General features: G+C 32.4%; 1 protein-coding gene across 1 annotated transcript in view; it reads left to right on the forward strand.

The window, feature by feature from the left end:
- Window positions 1–14,980, forward strand: part of LOC144447016 (uncharacterized) — a 36,943-nt gene extending 21,963 nt beyond the window's left edge. Inside the window, exons 2-9 of the mRNA XM_078136875.1 lie at window positions 365–544; window positions 4,755–4,826; window positions 5,095–5,124; window positions 5,800–5,993; window positions 6,439–6,524; window positions 6,726–6,989; window positions 10,392–10,547; window positions 11,025–14,980. Of these exons, the coding sequence (XP_077993001.1) occupies window positions 365–544; window positions 4,755–4,826; window positions 5,095–5,124; window positions 5,800–5,993; window positions 6,439–6,524; window positions 6,726–6,989; window positions 10,392–10,547; window positions 11,025–12,299 (2,257 nt within the window). The 3' untranslated portion in view covers window positions 12,300–14,980. The remainder of the gene's footprint in view (window positions 1–364; window positions 545–4,754; window positions 4,827–5,094; window positions 5,125–5,799; window positions 5,994–6,438; window positions 6,525–6,725; window positions 6,990–10,391; window positions 10,548–11,024) is intronic.

A 14,980-nucleotide genomic window follows, 5' to 3' on the forward strand; every position in this document is an offset into this window, starting at 1 on the left:
CTTCTTCTGGTAATTTACATCATTTTGTGTTCATTTCATTGGCTTCTATTTGTACTTAGTATTTTTTATGTATCTGTATTTGTATATTTTTATCTCGATGCTGTGTGAGAAGAGCCTTTGGCTCAACAGTCTATCAAGTTTATCTAATAATAATAATATACAGGCAATAAGTACTATAGGCACTTGTATTAATGATAGAGGGCGCACTTCATAATTGAGAGACATAGTGGTTATATGTGTATAAATGTTGTTTTAATGTCTTCACATAAGAGAATATGTATTTGTCAGTGTAGTGTCACAGAAATCTGTCTATGAAACTGTATTAGAAAAATGAGTAATATTTGCTTTATCTCAAATTCAACAGATATGCACACTACCGTGAAGCTTTGGAAAGAGTTCCCAGACTTCCATGGGGTACCCATCGTGAGTATGGTGGTATACAAAGAGTTAACTTACCAGAAGATCACCGTCCAAAGAGTGAACCGCCCCCAGTGGTAGAAAAAGGACATCGTCATTATGGCACTGGAGCTGACCCATTTCCAAGGTAAAGTTGCCGTAGCAACATTTGTTATTGATTCTCCACATTTTTTATTTCAGAATGTTTTACTTTCAGCTTATAAAGGTAAGTTTGTTGTATTGTTTATAGTTTACATGAGTCCATTCTATCTTTCAGTTGCCATTCCTAATATTATTTTGAATACCACCCAAGGACAAACTGTTAGAATACACATTTTGTCATTTAGCAGTCAAAAAATAGAGGGAATATTATTTCCTTCTATTTATATGCAATTCTGAGAGAATTATCTTAGAAATTTCAAACATATCCCACAGACACCACCTGACCATATTACAACAGAACAGTAGTGTGTAATGCACGATAACTATGAGGCAGTCTGTCAGACAATGAGGGCGCCCTCAAATGTTCAAACAAAAAGACTTTTTGTTTTTCTATAACCACTCTGGTTATTTTAGTGTAAACCACAGATGACCATGGGTCTGTACTCTTAAACAGTTGTTATGGTAACTATGTATCTTGTTGGTTAAAGATCACAGCCATTTGTTTTATCAGCTGGCAATGCTATGTGTTTCTGAATGATTAACAAGGGTTATATAGGTTGTAAAATCACTAATCACTATAACATAATTAATCCATTCTGTCCACTGAAATGTTGGACAGTGTGCACACCATGAAACTCAGAGCTTAGACACTAGGCTACGATAGACTGTAAGTAAGGAAAGTTGTCTGAAGTGAACAGTTTTAAAGTGATAATAGATTACAGTGAAGGAACATTTACTGTCTACCGCTACAAGTCACAACTGTAGTCTACTTGTCTAAGTCTTGTATTGCACACCCACTTTATTGTCAGTACTCTTGCCAACAAAAAAGACTTAGAACCAAAAGTAAATATACAATTGATGAAAAAGGAGATCCCGTGACTTTTCCAGACAATATTTGAAGGTATTTTCCTCTCGATAGGACACCTTTTATTAAATTAAACGAAATAAAAGCAACATATACCTAGAGAAAACAGCTGCACTGACAGTAAACATGAGAATTACAATCTATAATTTTATTGCATACTTAGGTGGCCCTATTACACATATAATTTTATTGCATACTTAGGTGGCCCTATTACATGTAATCAATACAGGTAAAGGACATCTACATACAAAGCAGATAGTCATAAAGTCAGTCAATTTGTTTTGTAAAACTATACTTAGCAATTTCATGCTGTTCTCAATCCAATAGACTTATTTCATATGGATGAAATTTTAATTGCTGTGTAAATGTTAATTAATTTGATATGTTAATAAGGAATGGGGTAGTCGTAGTGATGGGTTTTTTAAAATGCTAATTTCAAGCCTGGGTCAGTGTCTTGACCAACGAGCATCAAGCCAAATTTTCATTAATACAGTTCTCAAAATGCAACTAATTTCAAAATTACAATGATCTTTCCTGTATATTCTTAATACTGTAGTCCAACATTACGAGATAAAAATGCTGTAATACTCTCTAAAATGGTAGTTTTTATAGGCACTCTGTTAACATGTTACACCATGACAGTAAAAGTCATCTAGCATATTGAGTGTCCAACCCCTATTTATATGCAGAAAATATCAAGTTTCCATCAATTTTCATCGAAATCTTGCTTTTCACTTTGACTGTCTATGTACTGACAAAGTTAGACAACGTATAGAAAATGTTGGGTATGAAACTAAAAACAAACAGATACTCTCATAGAAGTGCAATTGTTATGTTCCTTTATTGGCATATTTTGAAGAAAGAAGGCAGACTTCCTAAGTTATGAATAAAGCAAATAGTGTTGTGTGTATAGTAGGTAGTGAGATATATTCATTCCAGACACTTTAACAATATACTACTCAGCACTGACTTGTTGACTTGTAAAAAGTCAATTGGTGGTAATTGGCTTATTAGCATATCAAAGACAGGATGTTGATTATCCATTACTGTGATTGGTTAATAATTGCATATGAAATGAGTTCTTTGTTTACTGTTATCCCTGTGAGGAAACTTAAGATAGGCTATTGTAAACAGGACAATTGGGATTAAATTTGCATGCACTATGGCAACCCCTGAAGCCATCTGTGTCAGGTTGATAGTGTAACTCCATTGGGACACACAGTACGGACTAGCTCAGTGAATTTGGGCTAAATTGCTCAAATTTAGGAGTTTTGAAGATGACAACCTCTCTTCTTCCTGAACTGCCAAAGCAGTATCCAGCAGCGCCTGAAGTCCCAAACCTGAATAAGTTGCACTGCATGTACCAGACGTAAGAAGTTTATACTTTACATTCTTTTAATGTAGTCAATGTGTTCACTTATTCAACAGTTTGGCTTTCAGTAAACGTAGTTACTGAATTCTTCATGAGTTTGTCAATGACTGTGAACAACAGAGGAATGCAATCTTTTTATCACCTACTTAGCATGACTGCTGGCCATAACTTCAAGTGTACATTTTTTTGTAAATTCCTCAGGAAAAAAATGTTGGTGTTTGAAGTTTGGTGCAAACTGTGAGTGTAACACAAGAAATTGACATTTGATATCCAGTCTTGGTGTTGAAAACATCCAGAATGACAACCATAACATATCAATATCAATTCTAATTCTGTATTACATTTTCTTACTCTCTAGTAGGTTTTCAAAACAGTTTCAGATTTTCAGAAGAAACCTTCTCTTTCCTGTCCACAGGCCTAGGCCGGTATAGATTCCAAGATGTCAACAAAACAAATGGAGGATTGTACTCATCAAAAACACTTTTTAAAGAAAATTTGTAACAAGTGCAACATGAATTTGACCTTCAAATTCAACCAAAATTTTCACCATCAAAATTTGAAAAGTCCATTTGGTAACATTATTTGGCATTTCATAATGATTTCTCATAAGTTTGTAAACCTGTATAGAGTGTCTAAATTGATTTCATGTGTGTATCCAGGGATGTCATCTATAGAAATCAATATATCTACCCTAATCCACCTCTAATCTGAGAAAAGCTTGAATCGTTAATTCATCACATCAGTTTTTGTTCTAACAATTGGACATGAGTCACTTCAGACTCTCATTATTTGACACCAATATATTTAGCCAATGTAATGAAAATAGTCCAAATTCAGAGACAGAAGAAACTATAGTGTAAAAAACTAAAGGAAAACCAAAAGTGAAAAATATTGGATACTAGTGACTCAGCCACTGTTCAACATTATCACTTGGATAGTTTGGCAATGAAATAGTTATCAAAACTTTTAGTATGATAATATATATAAGTAAAAAAATCTACAAACAATTTTTTAATAACAAATCAGAAATGTATTACATGAACCCTAGCAATAGTAGCATTATTCTTAAATCAACATTTTAACAGTCCCATTACAGTTGTAAAAAAAAGTGCCAGTACAGTAAGAAGCCTTAAGATGAAACAAATATATTCCAAAAATGTAGGATAATAAGATGTAGAGTTGTGATCCACTGAATCAGACACTCAATACACTAGACTGTAAGATACCTGGTGTTCTTCAGCCCCTATCAGGCTGGCTGATAGTGTCATAGGTTACTTCTCCATGACTATCTATAATATGTACAAATCATCTAATCTGTCAATATTGACTCAAGTTTCTGTTCACCAGATCACACTTTGATAGTGTGCTCACATTTATACATTTACTTACAGACTGTTCAAACTGACTGGCACAAACCTGTCATGTAAAGTTGTCAATATTGTGTGTCAGCAGTAACCATGACAACAGTTGTTAAAGAGGTACTCCTACCAAGTTATTGCAATCTTATAAATGTGTGATTCTTGTCAAGACTTTGTACTGAAATCCCCTACTTTAAGATAAGATAAAGTTTTGTGACAGCCATTAGATCAGTTTACTGACATTGCATTATATAATATATACTCTAACTTTGGTTTGAAGTAACCAAACAATAAATAGAGGGACTCTGAAATTAGAAGGGTGGCAAAAATTAAGTAGCTTAAAAAATGAAATATTTTATTCCCCAAACTATCTTTTCCCCACCCCATCCCCACCCCCACCCCCACCCCACACCGAGGGATAGTGAAATTGTGTCATTTCAAATTCTATAGTTGTATTCAGCTAACTATTTAACTTTTTAAATTCTGTTTCAGTTTCTTCCTTTTTTTATTTCAGTAATTACTTCATATAAAAAAAAGATGCAATAACTGAAACTATTTCATTTTTCTAAACTTGTTTATTATTTTGACTTGATATTTGTAGGGGCATACCAGTAAACCAGTATTATGATTTGACAGCATTGAAAAGAAGTAACATAAGATCTAATGATGAATTGTAAGTATCAACTCATTTCACCTAATGTTACCATAGAGAGTCTAGACTAGAGTTTAACTGCCAATATATGTTTTTCAGAAAGAGAGACTAGACTATTTAATTTTTCATATTCTCTGAAACATATCATGTTTAATAGATAGATCTATATATTTGTATAAAAGTTGTTTCAAAGATAATTTAATAATTTTTTTGTCAGTTTTGTTTTTGTGTATGCAGATATTCTTGTAATTGACATCTGACCACATTTTTCATCTATCATCTATTTCAGAGTTCCAAGGCCTCAGACTATTGACATGACGTAAGTTACACATCATTGTTACTTAGAATACATATTTAGGCACCATGGCAACAAAACTAACCAAATTTCTTACCAATCTAAACTAAAACTTTAAGAACTTTATTCACACAATATATTTTAGTTCAGTTATTTATCTTTTTATTTTTATTTTATCAACCAACACCTATGGTACCATATTGTTACTATTTATCACATTCATATTTTGCAATCTTTAATAATTAAATGGTTTAAGATATGTACTCATAATTTTCTGCCTTTCATTTTTGTCTTCATGATTTTAATTTTCTGGGGTTTTTTTACACTTGAAAACTTTTATATTTATAATTATAATACCTGTAACAGTTACGTGTAAAGACACTTTATAAAAAACGGAATAATACAAAAATTCTGAATTCCTTCCCTTTCCCTTTCCTTTCTGAATTCTAGTCAACAAATTAAAATGAAAAATGACTTCCTTGCCTTATCTAGTAGTGAATTTCATTATTTTAAAAAGATTAGTGAAGCCAAGACTCAAGTGTTTAGAATCCTTATCAAATTCAAATATTGAATTAACATTTTGTGGAGTATATGTTACTTAAATTGCCTGTAAATCATAACAGATTTTAACAAATTTCCACACTCTACAGATTACTATACATTGTTATAAACCATGGATAACTATTCCTTGATTTCCAGGAAAATGAAAATTAACAAGCCATTCCCAGCAGAACATCCGTATGCATCCCATCAATCTAAGTTTGCCTTGTTTCCCACCTTTGGTACAAGTCCTGATGATCCTAAGACCGGTGTAGGAGCTGTTAACAACCTACCATTACACCCACTTCAACCTGCTATGCCTTATGATGTTGTCGTTGAAGAGAAGGTTAAAGGTCAGCATCATCACCCTTGATTTATATATATATTAGATAAGATTAGATATAACTTTATTACAACAAGAAAATTGACTATTTGGGTACATAAGTGTAATAAAGATACTAAAGAACACTATAGTACAACCCCCACTATAAGAACACTATAGTACAACCCCCCCCCCCTCCCCACTATAAGAAGTTCTGTGCAGAAACATTACAAGTGAAAGTATTGGCATTCCACAAAATACGACAAACAATTTTAAAACATATTTTGTAGAAGAAGAGGCAAAAAATCCTGTTTTTCTTTGTTCAGTTAATTTAACAAAATTCCTTTCATTTTAATACTTATATTACTGATTTGATATCAGTTTTTATTTTTACAATGTACACAACTTTTTGTTTAACAATTGTAAAGTTTCTATTGTATCATTTAATCATGTTCCATATTATTTGTTTTGACCAGGGCATGCACTAAGACGTGAAACCCAAGCACTACCAAAGGAATCTGAAAAGAAAGCTTTAAGCTGGCCAGGTGATAACTTCTATCAGGTAAGAACATTCCTAAAAATTCAAACACTGGTATTTGAAATTCCAACTATATTTGTGATAGTAATATGATGATGTTACAAGAGAATGAAATGTTGAAATAAATACATCACAGTTTTGTCAGACACTTTTTGACTGATACTGTTAATTGATAATAATAGACAATGTTTACTTACGTGTTATCAACACCACTTTCTATGACAGCTTGCCAGGTCTACATACGGAGGTAAACAACAATACTACCCTACACCACCCAAGATGGTTATACCAAACCACGATGCTCGTTCCCTTGACAACACACTTAACCCACGTACAGCAACAGCTTTACGAAATGTTGAACGATCTCAGTGGCATACAACTTACCAGAGAAACTTCACCGGATTTGGTCCAGCAAACGCCCTTTCTCTTGATAACTATGCTGATAAACGTACTAATGAAATGGTGTATGGCGTGGATGATACCACCTTGGTAAGACAACTTAGACAACTTAAACACTCGCGTCACTTTAGAAAATAGCGAGGAATAGTTGCCATGACGACAGACCCAGATGGATTATATATGGATAAGACAAGACAATGGACACAATTTGAACTGTATTATATGTACAGAACTAAAAGTATTCAGTCAACCTTGAATTAGAAAATATAATGAAATTGATTCATTGACTTTAAGCTGGAATATTAATTGGTGTCAACATGATTCTACCATTCTATAAAGTACTTTGACCCCTTGGTAGCCATTTTGATATTAATCAAACTACAAAATTACCTGCCACGTTTTTTCACAAGTACATTTTTACTATAATTCATTGTTTTCTATGTTGATATTTTTGAGTGAGTATAACAACGGTCAAATGTGTGATATTTGTATATATAATATAATATAATATTATTTTTCTTGTTTCATATTTCTAATATCTCTATATTCTCTTGCTTCAATTAGGCAAAATAAAAACAATTGACAGTTTCCAATAATCAAACCGACCTCAGTTTCAGCTGCTGACCCTAACCATTTTTTTAAATATTTAAAACAAATATAGAAGAAATATTTTGTCATCTTGACATTCATACATGTCTGTCTTCTTTCCCAATGTCTGTTTTTGGATAGAAACAATATTTTTCAAAATTAAAAACAATTGAAAAGGTACAGATAAAATACCATAAGATCAAATACCATAAGATCAAATCCAATCCCGACCTATCTACATTGTTTGTATCTACACTACTTTCTGAGGCCATGTTATTGGAAACACACAATCATTTTTTTTTCACCTAAGCTCTTACATACATTAGTTTTATAACTGCTTTTTCCTTACATTGTACAAAACGCTGTCTGTGTTTCTATTGTCAAATTCATTCGTCAATATTGTTATATTCATAATAATCATATTTTTTGCCAAAATCATCGTTATTTTTTAAAGGGACACATTCCACATTTTCAAATTTTTACTTGGTCGATTTATGATATGTATGAAAATAATTCTACAACTGTCTTGCTAAATTCATGACAATATTTGCTACTGGTAGAACTCTTAAACTTCTATTAAAAGTAATATCTAAGTGATTGAAATGACATAATTTTATGGAGTTAAAAAATTACATCATTGAATTATGAACAAGTTTTATCAGAATGGAAGCTAAGATCTCTACTGGTAATGAATTTTAAATAACTTCAGCTTTCACAAATTGGAGCAAAATTTTAGAGCATTTCATGCAAAACTGAAGAAATTCATTGAATTGTGGACTGTGTGTCTTGTTGCCAAGCTCTGTGCTTGCCATGGAATTTTCATGACTGCCAAGCTTTCTACATTGTAAATTGTACATTTCTAAATATATATGTGTGTGTGTATGTGTGGTAATAAAAAGTAAAATAAACAAATATTCATTTGAAATAAATTCTCTCCTCAAATCCAAACAAAACCCCAAAAATAGAAAAAATGAATTCAGTCCAGAATGACTACTTGTCCCAAATGATAGAAAAATCTGAGTCAAATATGATGAAAATGAATATTTACCAATCAATGAACTTGTGAGAAGAAATCAATGATTGTTTGACAAGAAAAAACAAAATGGAAGTCCAAGCCATGACCTGTCACCATGGAAATGACCCAATCACTAAGTTACATGGCATCCCAGTGGAGTTGACCCATGACCATGGTTTCATTTCAGATTTCAGTACCTTAGCATTGTCACTGTATTGATTTCCCTAATCAATTATTTATGCCTCTCAGATAACACCAATTGTGATTGAAGTTTTATTCAAAGCACCTGCCCTTACCTATTTCATTGTTTACTGTATCCATGGTGATAGCATTGACAATCATCAGACCATGGCCAGAGTGCTGGAAGTACAAAATCGTTAAATTGAAACAACTACACAATAGCTGAGAAATTGTAATCAGCATATAACTGTTTGGGGGATATTTAGTTTACCCTGTAATCCCCCTGTATGGATGTTTTGAAAGCCTTGACTCAATCAGCAAACAATGGGTACTCAACACACTTAGCGTCACTTTAAATCACTGAACACCACCCTTAGCTACCAGACCAAAAAGTCTAAACAAAAGTTTTATACAAAAGAAATAAAACTTAAAGATCACTTGAAAGAGATAATGTACTATGAGGGATTTAAAATTTGATGCCAGTTTCACTCAGTGACTAACTGTCCTTTATTTATCATATAACAACACCTAATGAAGACATGTTTCAGTCCAAGGTTATGTACAATTCTTAGTTGTAAATGATTTCAAGTATTTATTACATTTTGGTGAGAGTGACCTGATGACATTTGTAGAGGTTTAATGTACACTGTGTTTTGTCAACACTATATGTGAAACTTGAAATACTGAGTCAATTCTATAAACACCCAAGTAGTTGACAATTTCTTTATTCTATAGGGCATATAATCTCAAGTTACATCAACAATTGTATGTAATTCCCCTAGGAATCGCCCTAGCCAAATATTTCAACACAAGTCAAGGAATCAATATCATGAAGCATAAACAAGTTTGTATGGATTTAACAGTCTGGTGTAAAAGTTGATGACGTTATTAACATCACTGTTTACCTTATAGTCTGTGCCTTGCCATAATAGCCAATATAATCCTATGTAATATATCACAATAACTTACACATTCACTTTTTTCTTCCTCATTTTGTCACCTCTCTCTCTATTTCTCTTACTAGTATGTTGAATTTTTCTTATTTTTGTAATTATGTTTAGGGGATGAAAATATACTAATGTAAAAATATACTTCAAAATGTGGTAGATAATTTGTATTTGATATGATTTTAAAATGTAACAAAAAATGAAAAAATGAAAGTACTTTAACTTTAAATTGTAACAAAACATGAAAGTAATGAAATGTAAGATATTGACATGTTCAATAATTTTATAGCTTGCAGTTTAAAAGTGTTCAAGTGTTTTTTTACAGGGAATACTTGATTTTCAAATCGTGTTATTGCAATGAATACTAGATATATACCTTACTGTCTTTTTACATTTTACTTTCATTTATTTAAACAGACATTAGAGTATAGTAAAGTCTTTTTACTTGGATTATTTTTTTTTTAAGTATAAATTACTTTTAATTGAAAGTAAAGTATTCCTTTGTATAATGAATATCAGTCATTTGAAGACCACTATTACTAGTAATTGGTTACATTGTTTCCTTTTTGATGCATGACACTGGTTACATTGTTTCCTTTTGATGAATGACACTGGTTACATTGTTTCCTTTTGATGAATGACACTGGTTACATTGTTTCCTTTTGATGAATGACACTGGTTACATTGTTTCCTTTTGATGAATGACACTGGTTACATTGTTTCAAATTGTGTATTAACTATTTTCTCATGGATTATTTTCAGCATCCAAGGTCATATAATACATTTATGCCACCCCGTCCATTGGAAGGCCGTATAGCTCGTATGATTGGCCCAGCTAAGGCAGTCAGGTGTGTCATCAAAGATGGACGTATTGAATATGTACCTTTCACACCTAAGATAGAAATCGAAATGGACAAGGTAAGAAATTGATGTCTCTGAGTTTCTGATACAAGAATTTATTTCTGGTGGGACTATTAAAGTTTGAATAAAACATAAAAATCTACAGTTCATAGTGCCAATTGAACAGTAAAATGTCAGTAAAATTCTGAAAATACATCAAAGCTCAATCTGTACCTTAAATGAAAAACATCAAATATACTTAGTAGAATAGTGAACAACAACGACAATCTAGTGTGAAATATTTATTGAGCTGTTATACAAAAATTCTCACACCAAAAAAAAGCAATTTCTGGCCTCCTAAAAATGTCAAAGTTGTACCACAGTTCTCATTGTCACAAGAGTAGTTTTAGAAAAATCCAAAATAATTTAACTATAACTTTAGACAGAAGTTTTGTGTTTGCTATTTTTTTCACATTGTGTCTCTCTTTGTTCAAGATTATTGGAAGGACATACACTTTATCAAACTTTGTTGTATTTGTTCTCTGTCTACTTTAGGTCAAACCTTACCTTAGTTTGCCATCAGAAACACATGATTGTTTCCAAGATCCTAAAAAGCTAGATGAGTGGAAAAAGATGCAAGCTGAGCAAGATCCTGATGGTCAGCTGAGAAAGATTGAAGAACAGAAAAATGAAATTGTAAACCAACAATTATTTGTACCGGAGAAGGAAAGAGAAACAACAGTGGAGGCATGGAGGAAAGATTTAGAAGGATGGCAAAAGAAAAGATTTGAAGATCTGACAACAAACACACGATGGAAGCAAGCTGAAAACCAGGAACACCATGATGATTTGTCTTTACTGAGGAGAAAAGTCAGTTTTATTACTCCAGTTTCACAGCCTCCTGTCTACTATGATACACTTCATAAAATCTACACCTGCAGAGCACCGTTTTATTATGACGGTACAAATCCATATGAACTAGATGATATCAGTCCTTGGGAGTACCATCTTACAAAGTCTCATCTAGGCTTGAAAGAAATGGAGGAAGAAGCTGACAAGGCAAGAGCGAAAGCCTCTGTAAACATAGCAGAGAGAGATTGGGATAAATATCAGTTTGCTGGTGATCCGGGTGCTAAACCTAATATGACTGATCCAAAGAAATATTCAAACTTTCAGTTACTACACGGAAGACCTAGGATTGAGAACAGTCTTGTACAGAAACCAGCTGGCCAGTCTACGTACACATATGAATATAATCCTGATAAAGTTAAAACTGTATCTACAGCTGATAAAGATAAATATGATTTACGTGAGTTGAATGCCAGTATACCCAAACCTTACCGTTCATTGTCACCTATCCAGAAAGGCAGCGGCAAGAGTGTTCAGATTTCTGACACCGTTAGAGTTGCCACTGGAGGTAATGGTCAACCTATGACTATTACAGACCGACCAGCAACTGTTGGCGGAACACGTGTTTCAGAGAGCGATATTATGAAAGAATACCGTGGAAATGTCAGTGCTAGTTTTGCGCCGCAAACAGACAAGCATTGGTTCCCCGATATGAATCGATCTGTTGATGTCGATCACCTACCAGTGACAACTGGTCAAACGACCCATCCAGCCGTCAATTACAGTCCCCCTAACTGGTGTTTACCCGGAACTCCACGTCAGAGATCCAATCTCCAAAACATACAAGATTCGTTCTCTAGAACGGCAACACATAAGACATTCCATGGTACATTCCCAGAAAACAACCCTGATTTAAGAGAGAATATCGCCACAGGTATGAAACATACTTTCCAAGGAGAGAATGCATACCATTGGCATTAGGGAAACAATTTATTTTGTAGGAATTAATCCGTCCACTAGATGCACACAATAGAAAAAATTTCTAAAATAAAGTGCAAAAAAATTTGTTTATTTACTGAAATAAAGGAGTAAGAGTTGAAGAGGCTCACTGCCTTTAAAAGAAAAAAATGACTAGTTTATGCAAAACAACAACTGATCAAATTAAATTGGAATTTCCTTAACTTAAGAATATCTAAGTCAAACTAGTGATACGTGATACAGATTCAAAATGAGGAATTCTCAAAAAATAATTCATAAAAACTAAAAAAGAGTAAGCCTTGATAAATTATCATTTCAGACACATTGTGAGTTTTATTGTAAATGTTATGCACACTTCACTTAGAATGACCATTTTAATTCTTCTTTTAAAAATGGAAAAATTGATCTTATCCTAAAATCAATCTGAAATTGAACTCAATATTTCAGATTATGTAATTAAGTCCATCTCAGAATAAAGGGGACTAAATTTCAAAGAAATGTTTATAGAAAATATGAATTCCTAGAAGTATATATTCTCTGCTAAATAAGGTATGTGTGATTTGACAATATACACTGGCTTTAATTTTTGGTTTTAGATTGAACTGAAATTTAAATTATTTTTACCGACTTCTTTATATTACAAATGATGGCATATCACTAAAAACATTACATTTTTTGTGGTTATGACGTGAAGTACTTGCAAAATATTGTGATATGTTTTTTACATTGTGTTTTTACATTTATTGCTGCTATGTGTATGCATGGTTATGATAAGAAAAACAAACATCAGAAATTATGAACAAAAGATTCATTTTGAAATTGATGGGAAAATTTGATGTTGTTTGTAAATTGTTTATGCATCTGCAATATTTACTAAATTGTGGTTAAACTATGAAGTGTGGTGGTACATTGCCACAACTTTTGATATTTTACATAAGTTTCAAAATTCATTTATACAGTGTATTACTGTGAGTTTTGTGACAGTCTATATAACCCCAAAAAATAGATGTATGAATCTGCCTATTTTTGAATAATCATTGATATGCTTGATTGTAGCATTGCACATGAACGTCATCAATAACTAAGTTTGACAGATTTTTCAAGGTACTCCTAATTATGCAGCCATCCTCAATGGTCGACTTCTGTTAAATAAATTAATTTCTATAAATAATGTAGCTCATAATTAAGAACATTCTTATTATATTGTACAAATTGAACAGGTAAAAGTGTTTTTCAACAATTATTGTAAACCTTTCTGTGTGTTGACCAGTAAGAACAGTTAAAGTCAAGAATTTATCAACTCATATTATATTCCGTCCCTTGTTTTTTAAGCTTGTGTTATTACAGTAGTGTCAGATTTAGGATAAAAAATGTCATTTTTCTGTGCTTTGTCATATTTAGAAATGATGTAACACAATAGACACCTAAAAGTAGACATGGGTTGTGTGGTAATACCATGTCAGTATGACAGAATAAAGTGCGCCCTCAAACATGCATAATTATAAATCATTTGTTTAGTGATTGATCAAATCAAATGAATTTGTCAAGACTGTACTTCATTAGGAAGACGGCTTGAGATGTGAAACAAGAGACTGACAACAAATTTACCATAGAAACAAACATTTACTACTGCACTGGATATTTTGTGATTTTTTTTACCGAATGTGAGAGAAAATTTGATTGTGAGACACTATGCAATAATATCATGTTTTTTGATTGATTTGATGTAAATGCTGCTTTTTTGTACCGCATCATGTTGACTAATTTCTAAAGATATTAAAACAATTTTATTGGATGAACATACTATCATGTGATATGAAATAGCCAATTAAATCATAGAACACTGAACCAACAAATTCAAACTCAATGTTATGAGTAAGAAAACATCTCATTGGTGGTTTAGATATTGGTTGTATAATTCTTTTTTTAAATTAAGGTGGTACTGTCTGTATTTTCATAAATCTAAGAACATTGCTGCTTAAGCAGTTTTTCTTACCTGACATATCAAGGCATTCTGTAAATTATATGTATAAAAATGAACAAAGAAACTGATTGGCTGTGATATGGTTAGATTAATGACATCATCGGTCCAGGCTTATCAGTCTAGTCTAGTAAAAAACAAGATTAGACTGCACCCACTACAGTGATCTGTCAGTCTGTGGTATAATTTGTTTACATTTACTTTTGTCAGCCATTTTGTGTTCTAATACATGTAAGTATGTCCATTGTAAAATTGGAATGATGTATAATCCTGTACACTCCATAACTGGCAATTAAGCTGTCAAGGTTGATCATACGGCATTTTTTTGTAACATTGGACAATACACCATTAGAATAACAGAAATGTAATTAGAAAAAAATATCTCATTGACTGGTATTTGTTTTAAATACCACATTGTCATACTTTAACAATGACCAAGTTGTTAAAAATCTTAATGGCTGATGACAGAGTGACTGAGTTGAACAATACAGTGACTATATATATACAAGCCTACATCAGTCTAACTTTACAAACTATTTGTTGTAAAGTGGTAATTGCCATAAGTTATGTGATCCTAGTCACATGTGAAAGAAAAGAAAAGAAAAATGCTATTTTCTGTTCAAATTCCTGTCAATGTTTAACTTGAAAACAGCAATTCCATTCGACAGAAGGAAACACACTTTAAATTTAGTGTCACTTGTGG

The sequence above is a fragment of the Glandiceps talaboti genome, chromosome 16 (assembly GCF_964340395.1).
Source record: "Glandiceps talaboti chromosome 16, keGlaTala1.1, whole genome shotgun sequence".
In the NCBI taxonomy this organism is placed as follows: Eukaryota; Metazoa; Hemichordata; class Enteropneusta; family Spengelidae; genus Glandiceps; species Glandiceps talaboti.